This window comes from Triturus cristatus, chromosome 4_2 (assembly GCF_964204655.1).
Source record: "Triturus cristatus chromosome 4_2, aTriCri1.1, whole genome shotgun sequence".
Taxonomy (NCBI): domain Eukaryota; kingdom Metazoa; phylum Chordata; class Amphibia; order Caudata; family Salamandridae; genus Triturus; species Triturus cristatus.
Window position 1 is genome coordinate 251531322 of NC_140586.1, and position 23813 is coordinate 251555134.

At 45.5% G+C, this 23813-nt stretch overlaps 1 protein-coding gene across 1 annotated transcript in view; it reads right to left on the reverse strand.

The window, feature by feature from the left end:
* LOC146833580 (guanylyl cyclase C-like) overlaps nucleotides 1-23813 on the reverse strand; it is a 619755-nt gene that overhangs the window by 10499 nt on the left and 585443 nt on the right. The window contains exons 25-26 of the mRNA XM_085601439.1: nucleotides 3879-3973; nucleotides 1981-2057 (exon numbers count right to left, since the gene is read on the reverse strand). Of these exons, the coding sequence (XP_085457565.1) occupies nucleotides 1981-2057; nucleotides 3879-3973 (172 nt within the window). The remainder of the gene's footprint in view (nucleotides 1-1980; nucleotides 2058-3878; nucleotides 3974-23813) is intronic.

Here is a 23813-nt window from a genome sequence, read left to right on the forward strand (position 1 = left end):
TTAAAAGAGGATCTGGCTTGGCAGTTTGGGCTGGACCGTTCCTATGAGGAGCAGGGTCAAGACTAATTTGCATATGGTTAGATCCAAACTCAGGTGGCGTGGTGACCAAAAGAACAATGGGTTGGAGTGCTACCCCGTGCTATGACCAGTGGTTAGGCTTATTGCAAGCAGCCTCCCATCACCTTTGTGTTTTTCATGTACTGTCCAAAGTGGCATGGGTATGCCCAAACGTGGGTCTCATGCTCACTGTGCCACTGGAACTAAGTTGTACCCAGCTGATCAGCCTATACCTAGGGCGAAGCCAGTCTTGGAATGCTTGTTTTCCAGTTCAGGGAGGACCTGGCCTGGCAGTTTGGGCTGGACTGTTCCCATGAGGAGCAGAGTCAAGCCTGATTTGCATATGGCTGGGTCCAAACTGAGGTGGCATGGTGAGCAAAAGAACTATAAGCTGGAGTGCTACTCCAAGCTATTGCCAGTGGTTAGACTTATTGGAAGCAGCCTCCCATCACCTTTTGTATATTGCTGTTTAATGTATTGCACTATATAGTACAGTTAGTATGACAATATAATAACGTATCTTATATGGTGTGTGTTACTGCAGTTTTGCAGTTTACTACCACATAAATAAGGGATCACAATTACCCGCCACAATGACAATTTACTGGGACAAAGAAAGGGTTAATTCCAACTGCTGTGATTCGAACTTCTGATCTTCAAATTGCAGATCCCAGCAGTGAGGGCATCACCCACTTAGACTAGTACATGAGTTTTTCCTAGTGCGTTCTTGTGAGCTCGGCAGATATGTGCAGTTCTACAGAAAATGCCATGAATAAATAATAACTAAAAGGTTTGGGCCTGTTTTATCTCCTATATAGGGAACACTTGTGGCTTGTTCTACCAAGACACTACCGGCCTTTCGGGTATTCTACGTATTTGGATATCTGTAGTATTGCCTGCCGAGGTGTGTTGGTCACTAATTAAAATAAGTGCAATCATATACTTAAGCATTTGTGAGCTGTTGTAACTGCTAATAATAGAGAACAACAAAGGTGCGGCCAAACCAGGGAATCAAAACTAGCCTTGGCAAAAATGCTCAACCAGTCCACACCCTTCGTTTCCTCGTGCTCTTTCTCTCGTTCCATCTATCCACTCTCTTCTCCCTCTCTGATGGCTTTCTCTCTACCTTCCTCCTCCCTATGTCCCTTTCTTTCTGTCTCTCCTGAAGCCTCCCTGTGCCTGCTGCAGTTAACCTCCGAGAGTGGAGGGACAGCATGGCCGGACTGGGAACCCAATGCAGTCCTGGCAATTTTGTTGGCCCAGCAGGGTGGTGGGGTGGGGAATGAATCACTGCTGTTTTTGTTACTGGGGGCCGATAGTGCAGCACCGCACCCCTCCCCCCCCCCCCCCCACCCAGTTACAAAACCGGCCTCCACTTCTGCAAAGTGTGCCCCCCACCCTTTCAGCCTCCTGGGAAATGTGCTGGCCTGGGGCTTCCTCAGGGCGTAATGAGAGATATAATCTAAGCATATTTTGTAAATCCTTTTCTTAGTTGTGTTGTAGAAACACTTGGGCATCAAATCGTCGTAATCAGTATCAGCATGCACGCATATTAGGATCGATCGGCTTATCTCAAAGAGTTAAGCATCAGAAAATCAAAAAGGAAACAATAAATTGGATTTTTTTTCCTTAAAAAGTGATTACAATAACTTGTTCTGGCACATCCTAAAGTTCTGGACTAGAAATGGGGAAGGGGTCCCCCATTGTTAAGAACAAGTAACCTTCACCAGATATGCTCTATTAACGCAGGATTGCTGAAGATCCGGACCCATTACCCCCTTTCTCTGACAAAGCTGCCTTGGTATTTATTAGTCCAGACATATATCATCTCCGGCTGCTGGCTTCAGTTCTGTAACACTTAGTTTACAAATTAGGCACTGCCCTTTTCTCACTCTCTCAAACAAGCATATAATCTCTACTTACGCAGAGGGTGGTGTCGGCAGATGGTACTCTTTGTCCTTCTCTCCCGTGAGCCAATATGTGGTCTCCAATCCTTTCCCCTGAAAGCAAAGAAGTTTAGACAGTAAGCACTGGTAGTGGCTAATAAAACTTAGTATAATGAAGGAGGCTTGGCCTATGTGGGCAAATCACCACATTCCCACGTGATTATTTTCTTTGGTTAAGATCCCCTCTTACTGATTGAGTAACCAATTGGAAGCAGTGCTCTACCAGGAACGAGCTATATTTCAGCCAATGTTTTCGATTTGTGTTTTATGCGTAGGCATTGCATTTCCCATGTGTGTTATCCTAAGTATACCCTTATCCTGCAATAATTGTACTCCTAACCTGTCTTGTATCCTTAGCATATTATCTGTAGGAAGGTCTCGCTTAAATAAAGTGGTGCTTGTAGATACATTTTCCCTTTCCCTTCTGTAAATCTCTCTTTTTCAGTTATGTACATTAATTTTTCATGAATGACATCATCTTTAACATATTTCTCTAAATATTCTATGGCTGTTTCCTGTAGATAGGATTTCCTTCTCTAGGTATGTAGACAGTTCACATGACCAAGGCTTTCATGTATAGATCATCTTCACATGTCTCAGGCTAGTTTCCTGTATGTAGGCCTTCTATGGTTTGTATCCTGAAAGTAGGTCTCTTATCCCTCCAATGTATTACTTGTAGGCAGGTCTACCCTCTCTCTTATATGCACTAGTGTGTTGCCCTACATTGTTACTTCAAGTATATTCCCTACTGGTAGGTATCACATTTCAAACATATCACCCTGAGCTAGGCCTTCTTTATCTAAAGTGTGCTGCCTTTAGGTATGTGCCACCCCTGTCAGTTGTGTTACCAAATGGAGGACTTCCTCTCCTTCAAGTGTGCTCTGACCATTAGCTAGGTATCTTTTCTCTAAAAGTGCTGACTTCAAGATGCTTTTTTGCTTACTCTGGTGTGTTATATAGTGGTAGCTTCCCCGCTTTTAAGTGTGTTGTCCATGGGCACGTCTTTTCTTATGTAGGTGTATCATGAGCAGGTAGGTTCTCCTGCCTCTAATAGGAATATCTCCTAACACTTGTGTGTGTTACCTAGAAGTAGATCTCTCCAATTTCAGGTGTTCTACAAGTTTGTAGATATCACCTTTGATGAATTATTAGTAGCCAGCCCTCCTTTAACTTTGGTGTGCTAGGTTTAGAGGACTTACTTTTCAGGTGTGTCTCCCTTCTCTCCAAATGGTTAAAGGATGTTTCAATGATATATAAACAAAAAACCTGTAAACAACTAAACACTGACAATCTTCGTATGTGTTATCATGCCAGTAAAGAATTATTGTATTGAATCTTTGTGTATTACTTGTGCTCTCCGTTCTCTCAGGCACGTTATCTGTAGGTTTAATTCTCTTATCTCAGGTGTGCCACCTGTAGGTTGGGCTTTCTTTCTTGGCTGTGTTCATGTCAGGTGACCCTCCCTGGTGTATTAGCTATAAGGCAGTACCTCCTCTGACAAATGTATTTCTTGTCATGATTCTACCATCCTTATGGTGTGCTACCAGTGGTGAGCTATTTCCATTCTGAGTTGGTTTACCTGCAGATAGACAGAACCTCTCTTAGGTTTTTCACTGGTATGTTGGCATATTGCCTATGATGGTTTTATACCAATGGGTGGATCTACCTTCTCTCAGATGTGATACCTGTGAATGTTTCTACCGTGTCTGTGGGGTGCAACTTGTAGGTAGGTAAGTCTCCCACTCCTTGTGTACATAGCTTGTGAGTATATATCTCCTATTTATTTTGTACCTACTGCAGGAAATTCTCACCTCTCTCATTTGTGCTCTACCTATTATAAATGATATGTGTAGAGAAGTCTCTGCCCTGTGTTACCTTCAGGTAGGTCTCTCCTCTCAGCTCATACTGAAACTGGCATTCTGTCCTCTGGGATATGTCAATGGCTGACTTGCTGACATGGATTCGTAGAGCTGAGAATGAAAGAAAGAGTGCCACATCCTTAAAACAGGTTGATGTTCTGCTGTCTTTTCAGTCACCCATTGCCCACTCAGGCAGTGATACAAAAATAGCCCTTTTGCACTCAAACAAAGAAATATTGGCAAAAACTTCAAGGGTGGAGAGAAGAGCCAGAGGAGAGGAGCCATGTGTCTACAGTGATAAGACACTTTACTCTTGGGCTTCTGCGATTAACTTTTCCCCCCAAATGTTGTCAACATACTCACCAGGGTTACCTATAGATGTTGAAATGAAGGACGACTGAGACAAGATGTGCTAAGAGGTTCCCTGTTGCTGCAACAAAGTGATGGGACTAACTGTGCCCCAGGCTCCCACGTGTTCCCTACTCTGGGTCAAAATCGTGATAAAACTGCTAAACTAGAAGGAGCCATGAGCTCTGATGCTGCAGCACAACATTCAGATGGCTGGTGAAGTGCAGTGGATGCAGAGGCTGCCACGGTCCCCAACCTTACTTGAAAAAGACTAGGTAGCAGCAAAGCTTTACTTAGAATAATAAATGATTTACCAGTAATGTTGTCCCAGCGCGTTGCTCAATTGGCAACCCACTCTACACTGATCCTAAAGAAAGCACCCCGACCCCTAAGGGCAAAACTAGGGCTGAAACATGTCGACCACCCACATGGACTAACAGGTGCCATAGGACAGTAACTTGGCTATGTATGCACCACCCTCTTTTTAACCTTACCCCATCTCGAACGGAATAAATATATGCTTGTTGCAGAGATGTAGGTAATTTTAATACTCAACGCACTCACTTTAACTACTGTTGTCACCAAATGGTCTACCTCCGGGTGAAGGAAAGCAAACTTTAAAAAGACCCAATGATGTTGCTTTCACGTTATGTTTGAAGCAGAGAACCACTCCTCCATAACTACGTGAATGAGGGTTTTTTAAAGACGGCAAAGATACCACACCCTGGTTGTAGGACAGGTACAAGTGATCCATTCCCCCATGATTTTGTAGTACCTTCATCTTCCCTCAGAACATGGCAGATGTGATTTTTGTAATATGACAAAGGCTTTACAGTCATAGCACTGCAAATACCAGTAGACAGAACGTACACTACATTGTCACAAAGTACTTTGTGTGCCAAATCCCAGTGCCCTTAGTAGTTTTGCAGTGCTCTTTAAGGAAATTAGAGAAATCTGCCTCTGCATTTTTACCTTACTTGGAAAGGTAGATATGCTCACACTATCTGAGGAATGTTGGCAAATTCCTGAAGGCATCCTTGTACAGCCCTAACATACATCCATACACTGGAGGGAGTTGAATTAAGCACAGCAAGTGTTCGAAAGCACATGAAAGACATGTTTTCTGTAGCCTCATGTGGCTTTCACCGAGAGGTATTAGTAAAGTTTCACTTGGTATGCATGCGGTATTAGTCTGGACTTCAAGGAAGACAGAGATATGAACAGTTAGGAAAAGCTTAGTCTAGGTTTCTTTTCAGTGGAATGTCCTGAAGCTTGTTGGCACTGACCCACATTATGTTTGGCACTATATGTGTGGGCGCTTGCATGAAGTTGGGTGATGACTGGGTGAGTGGTGGCGTGATTGGCAATGGTGGCTCCTCTAAATGTCCACCTCTGTTTTCTGGACCACTTGTTTTTATCATACCTTAGAGTGAATAATAATACATTATTCACTCTTGGTATAAATAAAAATGCTGGTTTCCTTTAGTCCTGAAACAGTCTTTGTTTGAATGCTGATACAGCCGCACAAAGGCACCTGCACCAGCCTTCAGAGAGAGATCACCAGGGCTGGAGAAATCCCATCCCTGACATTGGGGCTTGACACACATCTGTGTCTCCCCCATTTGTGACGTGCCGAGTGTCAGCTAAAAGTAGATTTGGGCGCTGCAGGCTTTAGCTTCCAGTGCCCATGGCTGCATGCTACTCAGCCTATCACCACACCCTTTCCACCCTGTCACAGAGTTGTGAAAGAGCAGAGACTAAAACCTCAAATGTGTGATTGTGGAGGATGGAGGTTTCAGTTTCATACCCCAGCGTGGAAGCTGAAAGGCAAGATTCCAAATGGGTCCTGTAGCAATGTAAGTGAAAGGCTTTAAAGCTTTTACATGTTGTGAGCTGTGCATTCAGGTAAGGGTATGTCTGTAAAAGACAGCATATACATTGTGTGTGCTTGGGGTGTCTGTGTGTGTGTGAATGTGTGTGTGTGTGTGTGTGAGTGATTTAGAATCAGTGGAGGGAGTCAATGGCAATGATAGGAAGAGTACCAGTATGAATGAATAATTGTGAGTGAGGGAGAAGGACTGGATATAACAGTCATAGGTTCAATAATCTGATATTAGTATTTGCTCTTTGAACTTAGCACCTCTGGAGGAGCTAAAATCAACTGGTATGAGTCTGTACTTGAGCAGTAGATGGCCTCCTAGGGAGCATACCAAATCCAGACATTTTTGAAAACTAGACATTCAGGGTAGTCTCGAACCTACTCTCACGGAAATGTGGGGAAAATGTGTGGTTTTGAGATTTGGGGGGCCTTATGGGTGAGACAATGCCAAGGGATTGATGCGAGTCACACCTCCTTGGACTCTCCCTTAGAGGTATAGCTTTCAGAAATGTCCAGGTAGTAGTTTTACCTGTTGGTGACAGAGCCTGGGTGCAAATTCCACAGCTTTCTAAATCGCACAACTTGGTTGTTTTCCTCAGATATATTTGGATGTCTCCGTTTTGTGTTTGTGGGTGTTTTTTGTCGTGGGTGCTATGCCCAGTCACTGAAGTGGGGTACCATTTTTATCGGGCTAAGGTGTGAGAATGATGGGTTGTGCGAATGTTGTGCTGCCAGAACTTTCTGTCACAGAAATGTGACAAAAGGAATATGCTACTTACCAGTATGCATCTGTTCTTGGCATGTAGAGCTGCATATCTATACACTGTGCATAGATCGCCATCTGGTGTTGGGCCCGGATGTTTGGAGTTTGTTTTTCCTCTTGGAAAGTCTTTGGAAGTCACGAGGTTGGTGACTCCTCCTTTGGTTCGTATTGCGCATGGGCTTCGGCTCCATCCTCAGATTGTTTTTCGCCAGCAGGGAAAGATGGAGCGTAGTAATAACAGTAAAGAAACCCATGTGTGTTGTATCTAAATAAGATATACTGGAACGGATACAGGTAGCCGGGGAGGCGGGTGGGCGTGTATAGATCTGCAGCTCTACATGCCAAGAACAGATGCATACTGGTAAGTAGCATATTCCGTTCAAAGGCATATGAGCTGCAGATTATAGACTATATAGCAGTACCCAACCCTAGCGGTGACCACCGGCATCCGTTGCAGTTGTTTGGAACAGTGTTTTTAGTACAGCCTGGCCCACACTAGCTTGTTGCTTGGTTTGCACATCTACACAGTAATGTTTTGTGAAAGTGTGCGGTGTTGACCATGTCGCTGCTTTGCAGATGTCATCTAGTGGTATGTTTCCTAGAAAAGCCATAGAAGCCCCTATCTTCCTTGTAGAGTGGGCTTTAGGGGGAACAGATAGCGTTCGTTTTGCTTTGTGGTAGCAAATCTATATGCATTTTACAATCCACCTAGCTATCCCTGATTTAGAAATAGGGTTGCCTTTATGTGGTGGAGAGAAAAAGACAAATAGCTGTTTGGTTTTTCTGAAAGGTTGTGTTCTTTGAATGTAGTAAAGTAAGGCCCTTTTAACATCCAGTGTGTGTAAAGCCCTTTCTGCAACGGTTTGAGGTTGTGAGAAAAAGACTGGTAATTCTACCGACTGGTTTAGATGGAAGGGAGAAATGACTTTGGGTAGAAATTTTGGGTTGGTGCGGAGTACAACCTTGTTCTGATGCATTTGAAGAAAAGGTTCCTGTATGGTGAGTGCTTGTATTTCACTAACCCTTCTAAGGGAAGTGATGGCCACTAGGAATGCTGTTTTCCATGTGAGAAATTGCAGCTCACATTTATGTAATGGTTCGAAAGGGGGTCCCATTAGCCTTGTGAGAACTATATTCAAGTTCCAGACAGGTGAGGGTGGTACTCTGGGTGGAATTACTCTTTTGAGGCCATCCATAAAGGCTTTGATGGCAGGCACCCTGAAAAGTGATAGGTGCTGCCTGTTCTGTAAGTAGGCAGCAATTGCTGCGAGGAGTAACCGAATGGATGTATATGCTAGGTTACACCTTTGTAGATGGAGCAAGTAACATATGATGTGCTGTATGGACGCATTTAGAGGATTGATTGTGTTGTTGTGGCAGTAAATAACAAATCTTTTCCACTTTGCAGCATAGCATGCCCTAGTAGTAGGGCGTCTAGCTTCCCTGATAATATTCATGCAATCAGGGGGAAGGTTAAGGTATCCGAATTCTAGGACCTCAGGAGCCAGATCGCAAGGTTGAGCTGAGCTGGGTCCGGGTGCCTGATCTCTCCATGGTTCTGGGTTAGGAGGCATGGTGAGAGGTGTAGCTTTTGGTGTGGTACTACCGAGAGTTCCAGCAGTGTGGTGTACCACGGTTGTCTGGCCCATTTTGGAGCTACTAAGATCAGTGTTAGGGAATGCTGTTGTAGCTTTCGCACCACTAATGGAATTAGTGGGAGAGGTGGAAAAGCCTATGCAAATTTGTTTGACCAGTTCATCCATATCGCATTGCCTTTGGACAATGGGTGTGGATATCTGGCGGCGAAGCTTGGGCATTTTTTGTTTTCGTGGGTGGTGAATAGGTCTATGTGTGGATGCCCCCACTTCTGAAAGAACGGGTGAAGAACCTGTGGGTGAAGTTCCCATTCGTGAATTTGTTGCGTTTGTCTGCTGAGCAGATCTGCCACGGTGTTTTGGATTCCTGGGACATGCTGGGCCAGGAGAAAGATTTTCTGTGGAATTGCCCATCTCCATATGCTCTGTGCTAATTGAGAGAGCTGTGGAGAGTGAGTGCCCCCCTGTTTTTGAATGTAGTACATGGCAGTCATGTTGTCTGTGCGAATGAGGACTGCCTTGCCTGAAATCTGCGTCTGGAAGGATTTTAGGGCTAGGAAGATTGCCAGCAACTCCAAATGGTTGATGTGGAGTAACTTCTGTTGCGACGTCCATGTGCCCTGTACTGTGAGATGTAACAGATGAGCTCCCCAGCCGGAGAGCGATGCGTCTGTTGTCAGGATTATTTGTGGAACTGGGTCCAGGAACGGTCGACCTCTGGAAAGGTGTGTGGTGTTCCACCACTGCAGAGAGCGATGGGTGCGACCGTCTACCAACACCAGATCTGTCAGTTGCCCCTGGGCCTGGTTCCACTGGCGCGCTAAACACTCTTGGAGTGGACGCATCTGAAGTCTTGCATGGGGCACTATGAAAATGCAGGAGGCCATCATCCCTATCAGTTGTATAAACACTCTTGCTGGGAGAGAGTGTTGAAATATGAATTTCTGACACAGAGCCTGTATGTTTGCAATCCTGGCAGGATTGGGATAGGCTATGGCTTTTGAGGTGTCTATGGTAGCACCGAGGTATTGTTTTGTGTGTGATGGTACCAGGTGGGACTTTTGATGGTTCACTGTGAAACCTATCTGGTGAAGCAGTTGGATTGTAGCGGCGGTGTGTTGCACACATTGTTCGTAGGACGTGGCTTTTATTAGCCAGTCGTCCAAGTATGGGAAGACGTGAATGTGCTGTCTTCTGAGGTGTGCAGCCACTACTGCTAGGCACTTGGTGAATACCCTTGGTGCTGTTGTTACCCCGAACGGGAGCACCTTGAACTGGTAGTGTGCCCGTCCACCACAAATCTGAGGTACTTTCTGTGAGCCTGGTGTACTGGGATGTGAAAGTATGCGTCTTTCAAGTCCAGAGTGGTGAGAAAGTCGTTCTGGGAGAGGAGTGGAAGAACCTGTTGAAGGGTTACCATGTGAAAATGGTCTGAATGTATGTAAGTATTTAGAGGTCTGAGATCTAGGATAGGTCGTAGAGTCTTGTCTCTCTTTGGAATCAGAACGTACAGGGAGTAGACCCCTAAATATTGTTATTTAGGGGGACCTGCTCTATGGCTTGTTTTTGCAGGAGGGAGATTACCTCCTGTTTTAGTAACGTAGCATGTTCTTGAGACATAGGGCGTTGCCTGGGTGGAATGTTTGGGGGGGTAGATGTTAATTCTAGGAAATACCCTGAATGAATAATTTGGGTCACCCATCTGTCTACGGTGATTGTCTCCCAGACGTGAAGGAAATGTTGTATTCTGCCCCCGACCGGAGTGAAATGGTCTGGAGGGAGCGGGGGAAAGTCATTGGGTAGGCGGTGTGGCAGAGCGGGCGGTATTATCTTGCCTCTGCCCTTATTATTATTGCCTCTGTATCCGCCTCTTTGATAACCCTTTGTGAAGGTAGATTGAGGAGGGGATTTGTAGGACGTGGATGCACTATCCGAGGAGTAGCCCCTGCCCGTGCCCCGAAAGGAAGAGCGGCGCAAAGAGCGCCTAGGAGTGTGTGACTGTAGGGGTCCCATGGATTTCGCCGTGTCAGTATCTTTTTTCATCTTTTCGAGGGCTTCATCAACTTTTGGGCCAAATAGATGATCTTGGTCGAATGGGTGGTTCAATATAGAGGCTTGTACCTCAGGTTTAAAACCTGAAACTCTGAGCCAGGCATGGCGACGGAGAAGGACACTGGTGTTTATGGCCCTGGAGGCTGTATCTGCTGCATCTAGGGCACAGCGTATAGAGGTATTAGTTATTGTTTTTCCCTCTTTGGATCAATTCATTAGCCCTATTCCTGTATTTTTCAGGGAGATGGTGCATGATGGTCTCTAACTCATCATAATGCGCCCTGTCGTATCTGGCCAACAGCGCTTGCGTGTTGGCGATACGCCATATATTGGCGGCTTGTGACGCAGTGCGCTTCCCTGACGCGTCTAGGAGCTTGGACTCTTTGTCAGGTGGTGGTGCTTCGCCTGACGCCTGAGAATTTGAGCGCTTCCTAGCTGTAGATACCACTAGGGAATCCAATGGTGCAGGCCCTTTAATGTATGAAGGGTCTGTGGGGGCGGCTTTGTATTTTTTCTCTATACGGGGGTTTAGGACCCTGGCCCTGACTGGGTCTTTAAAAACCTCTGCTGCATGTTTGATTACTCCCTTTAACATAGGTAGAATGGCAGTAGACCTATGTGCATTATTGAAGGTGTCTAGGAGAAAATCTTCCTCCACTGGGTCAGTATGTAACTCCACCCCGTGGTAGTGTGCCGCCCTTTGTAGTAGGTGGTGAAAGCCTAACGAATCTTCAGGTGGGGATGGCCTAGATGGGTAAAGGTCATCCTGTGGGACATCTGGGATGTCCTGATTGTTATAGTCGTCCCATGGGTCTGGAGATCCAGTAGGGGTGGGGTCTTGTGGCACATCTGCTGGATCATAATACGGGTCTCCTAAATCGTCTGGGACAGGAGACAAGGTTGGGGGAACGATGAGGCAGGGGTGGAGAGGGTGGAGGTGTGGAGGAGGTGGAGGAGGTGGGGAAGGCACTCTGAAAGGGGAGGTAGCAGTGTCCTTCCTCTTTGGAGGTGGAGGTGGAGCTGGTTTGTCCAAGTGTCTCTTTTTTGAAGACAATGTCAAATGTCCAGTTTTTGGATCCTTGGTGAGTGTCTTTTGCAGAGGATCTGGTGTGAAAAGTTCTTGCGACACTGGTTGTTCGGTCGGCGCCAAAGTTTTCGGGGCCGACGGCTTTTTAGGTTTGTCTAAGCCGTGCTTCTTTGGGACCTTCGATTTTTTGGTCGGTGCCGAAGAAGGCTTCGGCACGGGAGTGTCGGTGCCGAGGGCCTTGTGATGTTTGGTCGGCACCGGAAGGGCAGGTTTCGACACCGAAGGCTTTGGTGCTGGGTTCGGTGTGGAGGTGGAGGCCGATCTTTTCTTCGGTGCCGAAGGGTGTTTTTCGGTACCGCTGGTAGGCTGGCTCGAACCCGAGCTGCCGGAAGGCTTAATAGGCTTCTTTACCGGGCCCGAAGGTGGGGTGTGAGAAGCAGTATCCTTGGTCTTGCCTAGGCGCGAAGGTGTGACCGAAGCCTTTTTGGGTATCGGCGTGGGTGTGGGAGGGGGTATTGTACTCACGACCCTCTGCGCGGGGGTGATGTCCTCCACATCTGAGCTGTTGGCTTCGGAAGCACTGATGAGGTTGTCGTCCTCTTCTTCCATGTTCTGCTGTCCCGGAGCTTCGACGTCGTCCCCAAAGATGTCGACTGGAGCGGAGGTCGAGGAGTGCGCCATGTTGCGTCTAGCCCGTCGATCTCGAATAGTCTTTTTAGAGCGAAAAGACTTGCAGGCGGGACAGTCTCGGGCCTCGTGTTCAGGGGAGAGGCAGAGGTTGCACACCTCATGAAGATCGGTGTGGGGAAACTTGGACCCACATCGAGGGCACTTCTTGAAGGGAGTTCTTTCCATCAGCCGAGACCGGAGCCGGAATAGGCCCGAAGGCCGCCGTCGACGACCGGAATCGAAGAAGTGCCGAAGAGAAGGTGATTAAGATGATTTATTATCTGAAGGATCTCGATGAGCGAGGATTTTGCGTCGCTCGTTGAACTGGAAAAGTTTGGAACCAGAGCGCGAAGTATTACATCCGAGCCCGATTGCGGAAAAAACAATCTGAGGATGGAGCCGAAGCCCATGCGCAATACGAACCAAAGGAGGAGTCACCAACCTCGTGACTTCCAAAGACTTTCCAAGAGGAAAAACAAACTGCAAACATCCGGGCCCAACACCAGATGGCGATCTATGCACAGTGTATAATCTGCAGCTCATATGCCTCAAACATGTGTGTTTTAGCCAAAGTTAGAGGATCACAAGGCCTTATTAAGAAAACATTGTTGGATGCATGCGAATCATGCCACTCTGGACTCCCCTGGGTGTCTAGTTTTCAGAAATCTTAGGATTTGGTTGGTTTCACTGGGTGGCAGCAGTGCCACGGCCAAAGTTTTGCAGCTCCCTACCTTATCAGACGGGGTTGCTCTCAGATTTGTTCACATTTCTACATAATGTTTTGTGGGTTTTGTGTTGTGAGAACGAGGTCCAGCCACATAAATGGGGTACCGTTTTTAATCAGAAGGAGTGTGGAAATGCTGGATGGTAGCAATTGTATGGGTCTCCCAGCTCCATGAACATTCTCTCACAGAAATCTAAACAAAAAGAATTTGATTAGCCAAAGTTTGAGGTCTGCAAATCCTTATGGTTAAGAAAACATCATGGTATCTACAAGAATCACACAAACATGCACCTCTGGGTGTCTATTTTACAGAACTGTCCGGGTCTGGTAAGTTTCCCTGGGTGGTAGGTGAGCAAGGGCCCAAATTCTGCACCTTCCTACATTGTAAAAAAAAAACATTGATTTTTCTGGGTGTAATGTGATGTTTTCAAGTGGCGTTTTAGGTTTTGTTGTGTTGCCGGCACTAGACCCATTTCCATCGGGAGAAGTGTGGGGACACATTTGTTACTACCAATTTGATTTCTCAGCATTTCTGGCTTCCAAATGTAAGTCAGTTTGCAAGAAAGAACACTTTTTTTTCAAAAAGCCCTCTGAATCACATGATAGTATGGGTAATCCCAAATCCAGAGGTATAAATAAGGAATGGTTTCTTAACTGTAATCCTAGTTCTCTCTCAGAGGAATCTCCATTGGAATCAAAAGCACTAAATAGTCCCGCCCACAAGCGAAGATCCCAGAGCACTTCTTTACAATATATATATATAGGGTAGATGTTGGTCTTTCTATAGTAAGGTCAGGATAAGCACTTATGGCCATGTTTATGAAATTTGTGGCACAGCGCAGCAAGTCACCTTGCTGCACTGCCCTGTGTCAAAGGGAATGGGCAAAAATGCACCGTATTTATCCAATACCTGTCCTTTTCCCCTGTGCTCATACCGTTTTGGCAGCCTAGCTCCAACGCAGGCACCTTTGCACCATGGTGCTAGGGTGCCTGTGTTGTAGGCAGGGTTGCTTATGTGCTGGAAGGGACACCCTATTGCATAAAAACAATCCACAGAGGCTTTTTCAATGTGTGTTGCAGAATGCAGAACACATAGAGAGCAAAGAACGAGGAGAAACAAAGATATATTCTCCTCGTTGCGCCTCTCCTGGGGAGGGGTATCTTTTTGGCACATTCTCAGGTTTGCAAGTCCTTGTAAATCTGGGAATGCATCAAAAACCATGGGAGTTGCATGGGAACACCCACCATAATGCCCATGGAGCACCTCCTTTGGGCAGAGCAAGGCAACGCAGCGATCTGCGCTGTGTTGCCTTACTCCAGATTTTGTAAGCCATTCAAAGCCACGCATGGCATCATAAATCTGACATCGAGGTTTGCGTCACACATGTACCAAGTTGCGTGGTGCAAGCATGACGTAAAGCTGTGACCAATATGCCCCTTAATTCATTCAAATGTTTTGCAACCTATAAATGAGGCTATATTGACCAATTGCTTTAATTTGCATTTAAAAAGGGGAGATATATAATATAAGAAAAACAGAGCAGTTAGCAAGAGCTGTGTAAGTTGTCCTTAAGAGTCTCATTCACATACCTGATTTACATATGGCTGGGTCCAAACTGAGGTGGCATGGTGAGCAAAAGAACGATGGGTTGGAGTCCTTCCCGAGCTATTGCCAGTGGTTAGACGTATTGCAAGCAGCCTTCTATCACCTTTTGTGTGTTTCATGAATCTGAGACAATAGCCATTCTGTAAAATATTCAGAACCCAGGCATTGTTTGTAATGGATATTCACTCTGTTAGATATTGTGGAATACTTTCCCCTACCAGAGTGGGTAAAGTAAGAAGGGAAAGCAGAGGCTTATTGTTTGGAACCTGTAGAAGGCTTTTCTGCTTGGATATATTAGTGCACATCTATTCCCTTTGGTTGACACCTTTGGTGCTGCTGGAAAGGTCTTTGCTGCTTCTGTTGGTGGTGTCTTTTAAACCACTAAGGTGTCTGAACCCTCTGTGGGTAGAAATGCTTTACATAAGGTGTGTGAGAGTGCTTTCGATGCACCTTACGTTTCTCCAGACCAACCGCCTTCAAGGTCTCCATTTTGGTCTTCATGCAAGCCATTTCATCATCTGTATGTCTCCCAAACCGAGTATTACCAGAGAAAGGGAGGATGAGTATTCTCTGCTGCGATTGTTGCTTGAGCACCGTGAGATGAAGCCAAGAAGTCCTCTGAGAGCCAATCCATGACAGTAACCATGGGCTGCCAGCAAAGATGAATCGGCAGCAATGCAGAACACTTGGTTAGAAACCATCATGCCTTTCTTCATGATTTTGATGAAGTCCTCCTTGCGATCTCTTGGGAGGTCTTCTACAAAATGCTGCAGGGAGCCCCATAGGGATCTGTCATACCTGCTTAGCAGGGCAGATACACTCTCCGCTTTCATGGTTGTGGCAGCTGTGCCACATACCTTGCGTCCCACTTAATCGAGTTTCCAGCTTTTTTCTATGATATGAAAGCATAGTAAAAGGAATTTTCTTTTCCGCCAGGATAATAATTGAATCAGGAGGAGGATCTGACCCAGAAATGATGGGTCCTGCTCAAGAGGCTTATATTTTTTCTGAAGCCTAGACTCAGCTGCTTTGGCCGCAGCTGGGGTAAGGAAAACATTGCATGGCTGGTCCTAATTAACCTGGAACTAGAAGTAGAAGGGGTCTTGGTGTTGCACATTGGTGAAAAATCTCAAATATCACTGATGTAGCCGTTGATGAAGCAGGCAATGAAATATTCAATTTTGTAGCTCCTGCTACAAGCACCGCCTGAAGTCTGTTGATGTCATCAACTGGCGGGACCCTTGGCTGGGGAAAATCAGTCAGTGTTGGTGAGTATATTCTCACCAACGGGTGAGTAGCGCGCTTTATAAATCCTGATTGATTGATTTATTATTAGAGGAGGAGCTGGAATGAAATTACCTCCATCTGGATCGTAACCTAGTTCTGGATCTGGATTAGGATGATATCTTTGTCTGCACCTAGAGGAGCGTCTCGATGAGGAGTGCCAAAAACAATGACAACGCTATCTGGCTCTTGTTCAAAATCTATGCGTGATTTGGACTGAGGAGACCTTGATCTCTGATGAGAAGCTGGAAGCCTTGCTGGTGAAGGAGCTCCCAAAGGTGCCTCTGCTTGAGGAAAACGTGGAGGTGATGTCAGTGGTGCATGCGGTGGTAGAGAAGGTTGCGGAGGGTCCGGAATAGGGTCCAGCGACAATGGGGAGCAAGGCCTGGAGTCAGAAGTTGATGACAATCTGCTTGGTCTCGATCTCCTGACCCTCTCTGCAGGTCTGGTATGCCTCACCATTGACAGGCTTTGCGACGTTGATTTCCTTATATATCTCGACATCAACAGATTTTTCGATATTGTGAAATCCTGTGACGTCAACCTCTGCTGTCTCGACATTGAATGTTATTTTCTTCTCAATGTCGACCGTGCTCTCAATGGCAAGCAACTTGGTGGCGTACTTCGTCTCGACATCAATGTCAACCTGGTAAAACATAGATTTGAGGATATCTTCTCTTATTGGATCTCCCTCTCCTGGAGTCCTCTGAGGACGATTCAGAGCCTCCCCTCCCCTCTCACATGCCATCCCATATTCAAACTGAGAATCCTGCTGTCTGCGTCGCTCTTCAGGTCCATTAAGGAAAATCTTCTCTCTATCCCTCAGGTTACGCATGAATCTGATTTGGCCTTCTTTCTGCCACAAGCAAGGCATTTGTCAAAAAAAGATCACATTGTATTTGACTAGAAAAATAATTTTCCTGTCAGAAAATGGCAAATGCTGGAAATGTTGAAAAAACGTTGTGTGAAGGTGTTGACAAAATGTTATGAGAGAAACCTTTGAAGCCAAAAGCCAAAAAAGGCCTAGCTCGGTACTCCAAGATCCTATCCCCAAGAGGAAAAAGAACTGAAGTAACTGCCACCTACTGGGCATTATGGGGTATTAGTGGGCTGTGAGCCCTTAAAGCCACAGAATCACTTTTCATATCTGCAGAGCTGCAGCCTATAGGTCTACATTGAAGAATATATATATTGTACAGAAGTGCTCGAGGTTACCTGCATATGGGCAGGACTATTCAGTACTTAAAATTTTCCAATTCTGAGAGAGAACTGCTGTTCTTATACTCATTATTTTGTGCACATTTCAGAAACACATAGGTTTCCTTCGTAGCCATTTTTCGTTGATTGGATTTTACCATATGAATTACTGCATGGTCAGAAAACAATGAAAAATCATTAGAAACTGCAGCTCAGTTGTTGAATCTAGGTATCATGTGTTTTTGGAAAACCTACAATCCCTATATACCCAGACAATCAGAAGGGTCTTACAGACTTAGCTGTATATTGCTTTTGTAAATCGGCAGCTGTGACTAAAAATGACTGATGAAAAGGTTGCACCAATTGCTTTTTTTAATACTTATTCTAATTTTTTTTTCATTTCAATGATTAGTTTCCTTGGGAAGCCGCCGAGGAATCTACACAAATTATTCCTTATTGAATTCAAAACTTTGTCTACTTTTCAGAAATGTATAGCTTTCCGGGATAATCCATGGACTTCACACCTGCTTCTATCACAAACTGCAAGTAGGTTGGAAAAACAAAAATTTGAAATAATGGACTGCCTCTTAGAAAAATGCAAAATCTGTGGTATAAAATTGTTTTTTCAATTCAACTATGCTTGTTCCTGAAAGCTGGCAAGATTGTGTTCCTGGCACAGTAAATGACTGTTGATGTTGTTTTTAGAAATAAACACAACACACGATGCTACAAGAAGATGCAAAACTGGCCTAGATACTTTTAGGGAAAACAGATTTATGAAGGCCTAGGGCTCAGCATTGGGGTAGAAAAGCCTCAACAGCTAAGTGATTAAGGAAGGGTAACAAACAGGTGCTCAGAACTGAGAAAAGGCTGGGAATTAACTGGATATATTTAGGGAGTACTCTGGACATCTAGGGAATGCAACAATTACTCCTCTAGAAAAGAAGGTACAAAGACAGGCAATACTGTCTCCTGTGTTCTGTGAATGATTGCAGTGATGTTTGGAAAAACTCCTCATGCCTTATTAAGTACCACCAAACTGTCAAGCATGTGAAGAAATGGAGGGCTGAACAACAGGATCCTGAACTCATCAATATTATGAACTGAGGTAATTGCATCAAAATGCAACATTTTGGTTTAAAAAATTAAGACTCTTTATCAAGAGGCTCAAACTGAGCCATCTGTACAACCCAGACTGCCAAAGAAAAATCCCGAACTCGAATCAGCAGTCTTACCAAGGGATGAGACATGGCAAAACTCTTCAATAGGTGAGAAGAAAGAAGTTTACCCTCACCGAGGGGAACATAAAGAAGTTCACCGTCATCCAGACAGCCCAGGCTTCACGGAATGCCCTAACTGCTGCCTATTGAGCCCAAAGAGTGGAACGGGAAAGGTTCATATCAAACCCCTCCCAAAACAATGCCACGAGAGAAGGGAAATAGCTAACGAAGAAAGAGAATTAGCTGAAAATCAATGCTGAAAAGCACCTCAAAGGTCTTAGCAAGGTGCTTTGGGAACCCTCAGTTTTGTAACCCAACCCTCTCAATCTCCAATTCAAGAGACAGGCGAGAGCACACAGAGCCACGGACTGAAGGAGAGGAAATTATGACTGATGAGCCCAAGAGGGGGATGCCTAAAAGGAGATCACTGCTTCCTCCTTGATCCATAACAGCAATTAAGGAATCGGGGGAGAGGATGAAGGCATAAAGAGGGAATATTGTCCAAGGTGTGATCAGACCATCCACCTTCAAGCCCTTAGAGCAGGAAAGCTGTTACAAAATCTAAAGAGATCTACATTCTACAGAGAGCAAAATAGGTACACCGAAGACCTCACAAATCTGTAGTAGATGACCTTGAACGTTGCTGGATATTGCTTGATTTTGGAATTATGAGAAGACCCGGCTTAGTGTGTCCATCATGATGTTATCCAGACCCCTAATATTGGAAGTTCTCAGAGATCACTGATTTTTTTTTTTTTTAAAGATTTTTATTGAGTTTTTCACACCCAGAGTCCCGAGGACTAACATTACACACATTAGCATCATAAAAGGCAAAATACACATTAGGAGAAAACCACTCTGCTATGTTCCCACCTTATATTCCCCACCCACCGCCCTCTCTACCCCCACCCCCCCGTCAGTGTGCCCGCAGCAACCCCCTCATCACCCGCTGCCAATCGGGCCCCATGGTCTGAGATATCCCAGCTCCGAACAAATGGGAAAACCCTGTCAGTGGTCTCCTGAGAGAAGGGGCCCCGCAGCGACCTCCCTCCGCGGCCCTGTTCCCACCCAGACTCCTCATCAGCTGTCAATGTAGAGTGCAGATACCGAGTCCTCCATAAGTGTACCTAAGTAGCCCCGTCCTGCATGGACTCCCCCGTAGCCCCCGCCAACCCTGTCCCAGGTTCCACTCTCCGGTCCATACCTACAGAATCCACGTCCTCCTCACTCCTCGTCTCCCAGGATCGCAGCTCTTCCACCAACACCCCCCACGTCCTCGCCACTTCCAGCGCCTTATCGTTAGCTGCCCGTCTGGCCATCTCAGAGATCACTGATGAAGTTGGAACTCATTGGCGGGTTGAAATAAGCTTTAGTCACAATACTGTCCATCATTACCAGTCCTTGAAGGCCACTCGGGTAGACCAGAAAATTAAAGCAATCTAAATGACAGCAATCTAAAAGAACAGGTCCAATGCTCCTGAGTTGGGTGGGCTCTCTGATGTTGCCCTCATCCTAGGGAACTGGCATCTGTGTTGACAAGCAAAGGGGTTGCCCTGGATGACGAGGAAACACCCTTGCTAAGGAAATGGGATCTAGCCACCAGGGAAGTTCCAACAGAGGGAGACCCTGGTGGGCCCAAGGGATGGTAAAAACATGTGAGGTCGTCTGATCAGCCACCTGTGACCACAGGCAAAACCGAGTTGACTAATCAATGAGGAGACAGCGTCCCAGGCTCTCTGCTTGAAGTCCAGAAAGAAGTACCATCTCCAGATCAGTTTTGAAGTCACCCACAATAAAATGTCTGTCCTGGGAAGACACTAGCTGACACTTGGGAATGGTGAGAAGAAATCTGTGCTGAGCTAAACAAGATCGTAGGATAATCGTACCACTCGAGGCCTCCGCCATAGAAAGAACATGCAGCAGCTAATTGTCCAAATAAGGCAACGGGGGTAAACCGATTGATGAAGAATAGACACAGTGAGTGCCACACCTTTGTGCCACCACCTTTATGAACATGTGTGAGGCAGATCAGAGTCCAAAAGGACAAGTCCCAGAATCAATACTGTTGACCCAATCGAAATTTCTAATGGCATACTGCTAATTGAACATTAACATAACCATCCATGAAATCAAGTCACCATGTTCACTCCCTCTGACATCAGAGGAGAAATCTGTTGCAGGGTCTCCATTTTAAAGGGGGTTTTCTGAATGTAATGGTTGACTTTCCTTTGCCCAATGATCAACAGAAAACCTGCAGCCACCTTTCACATTATGACGGTCTGTACTTTGTTGTTGCTGGTCTCTGGCGTCCTCCAACTTTTTGTTCCACTCAGGGCTGATTTATTATAATTTGGTGTTAAAAAGCCTGATCTTGGTTTGCAGTGTTAGGTCCTTCGAACTCCACATCTTCTTTAGCTGAATGAAGGCAGTCCGTGCTTTGCCGAATCTTGCCTTGAAGTCGGCATCTGTGCTGCACTGTTTGTCTATGACACTACCCAGGAAAGTGAAGGCCTCAACCTCTTCCAGTGGATTGCCTGCAAGAGTGACTGCAGTTATGCTAGCTGTGTCAGCCTTCAGGATCTTGGTTTTTCCCCTGTGGATGTTAAGGCCAAGTTGCGCTAACAAGGATGCCACACTGTTGGACTTCTCTTGCATCTGCAGATGGGTATGGGTGAGTGGGGCTAATTCATCTGAAAAATCAAGGTCGTCGAGCTGCACCCAAGATGCCACTGGATCCCGTTTCTTCTCCTTGCTGTGGATGTTTTCATGATCCTGTGTATAGCCAGCGGAAGAGAAAAGGTGAGCGAAAACAAACCTGGCGGACTCCGGTGCTCACTTGGAAGGCTTCCGAGAGTTGTTTGTCCATGGACTATCTTGCTGGTCATTCCCTTGTAAGAGTTCCTGATGATTCTGACAAGTTTATCTGGCACACCATCATGGCAAGGGAGTTTCCAAAGGGCCTCTCTGTCCACACTGTTGAAGGTCTTCTCATTGTCGATGAAGTTGACATAGAGGAGGGAGTTCCAATCCATTAACTGCTCAATGATGATGCGCAGTGTTGCAGTGTGGTCTGTGCAGGCTCTATCTTTCCGAAAGCCAGTTTGCTGCTCTCACAACTGAACATCTACTTGTTCCTTCAGTCTGTTCAGGAGGACTCTGTCGAATACTTTGCTTGGGGTTGGTAGAAGAGTTATCCCTCTGTAGTTTGTGCAGTTACTCAGGTCACCTTTCTTGGGGATCTTGATGAGAGATCCCTGGTGCCAGTCTGGTGGCACCTTTTCCTCTTGCCAGATCCTTCCAAACATGGGGTAGAGCATGTCTATAGATGTTTCAGTGTATGCCTTCAGTGCCTCTGCTGGAATGTCGTCAGGTCCTGCAGCCTTCCTATTTCTCAGATGTTTGATGGCTTGCCGTATTTCTTCCTTGGTTGGTCTGTTGCAGTCAATTTGCAAGTCCTTGTCAGCTGGCTGTATGTCTGGTGGAAACTATGGCAGAGGCTGGTTCAGCAGTTCTTCAAAGTGCTCAACCCATCTTCTTTGTTGGCCTTTGTTACTCATGATTGTCTTCCCAACATTGTCTTTAACAGGTCATTTTGGCTGCCTATATCTGCTGTAGAGTTTTCTTGTTATGTATTAGAGTTCTTGTAATTTTCCATGGCTTGCTTCTTCCTGGGCTTCTGTGGCAAGACCATCGATTAATCTTTGCTTGTCTGTTCTTAAGCTTTTCTTTGCTTCGTTATTGTTTTTAATGTACTCACCATGAGCTTTTGCTTTTTATGCTATTGTTCGGCTTGTGTTGTCTGCAGCGTTCTTTTAATTTCTCTCTTGGATTTAATGGAGAGTCTCGGTTGGGATCTATTCTTTATGCTGGTGTTTCTTGGCACCCTGTAGTTCCTGGCAGATTTATATAATTTTTTCTTTGATCTTCTCCGACTTACTCTCTACTGGGTCTGTATCGTCCTCAAGTTCTTGCAGGACTTGAGCTTCGTTACTGTGGGTGACTGAGTTTTCACTCCATTTCTGTGCATCTTTGAGGAAGTTGGTGTAATGTTGCTGGCGTTGGTTTGTCAGTTCCATCCATTCTTTCTTCAGTTTTAGCTTTAGCCTGACCACTAAAAGGTGATGGTTTGATAGCAGGGATGCTCCTCTCATCACTCTTACACCCTGCAGGGACCTCCGTAACTTCTTTGCAATGCAGACATGGTTGATTTGATTTCTCTATTTAATGGTCTGGTGACACCCACATTGCCTTGCATATTCTTTTGTGTGGGAATACACTACTGCCTATCACCAGACTGTTCAGGGCACAGAGATCTGTGAGCCTTTCAGCATTTGCGTTCATGTTGCCAAGCCCATTACTTCTTTGTGTTGTTGCTTCCAATCTTGACATTGTGGTCCCCCATCCGTATGGTGATGGGTTTCTTAAGGCATTTCTCGAGGATGGATTGTAGTTCACGCTATAAAATACCACATACGTACATACATACATGCATACAGTGAAGTCAACCCTTGTCACATGAGACTGATACCACTGCCTGCATTAGTAGCAAGGACTGCACTGCCTGGTCAATATTTAGTTATTTTAGTGGACACTAAGGCCATGGTGTAGGAATGACACCTGAATCTGGCGGAATGTAAGACATTTTAAGGGTATATGTTTTGCACACCACTTGAGGGTCACAATCTTCTGAAGTAGGCCATTGCCAATTTTCTGCAAACCATTGAGTCCATCCACTACAGGCCAGTTGAGGATAAGCCCTTTTCAGGAGAGGAAAGTTTATATTTCCCATGTAAAATGCCTGGAGAAACCCCTTCCCTCACTGTTTCGTGGCTGCTGGCTAATCTTCTAGAAGGCAATTGAAAAGTGAATCTTGTCACAGTGCCAGAGGTAAAGTGTGGGGATTCTGCAGAAATGACAAAGAAAGTTTCCAATCTGTACCTATCAGTGGTCGATAGTTCTTTTACAAAAGGAAAACCTTTTCCTCAATGGATTTAGGGAGTTTTCATTGTCTTAAGTTCATGGGTTGACTCTCTTGATTTCTCATTGATTGTAAAGGAGATTGTTTCACTCCTCTCTTGAGAGTCTCAAGTACCAGAAGAAGAGCCACCATCTGGTGAAGTATCTGTGTGAAAAGGGGGTGGTGGGTTAATAATGAAATGCTGCTACGGCCTCCGCTACCATCTGGCAGGATGAGAATCCTGATACTCCTCCACATGCCTTGCAGTCCTTCTTTCATGCTTGTGAGGTGGAGAGGAAGACTGGGTGCTGGAGAAGTCATCTAAGTGCCTCCTCTTTTTAGATTGTTTGCCTAAGGTGCCTTAAACGATACACACACATGCCACAGGAACTACCAGAGAGCAGCAGTAGTCATTAGCAAAAATAGTGCCTTAATGTAAAACTTCCATCTCTAAAACACATTGGGAGCTGAAAGTGAAATGAAGTACCGTTCGACCCAAAGTGCATGCACAAAGCATGACAACTGATTCCTTCTCCTGGAAGTCTCAGAACTTCGGGGCGAAAGACAAAAAGACTGGCGCCATGGGGTGCCTTGTACAAAGGTCCCCGCAAAAAGTGAAAATGATCCCCA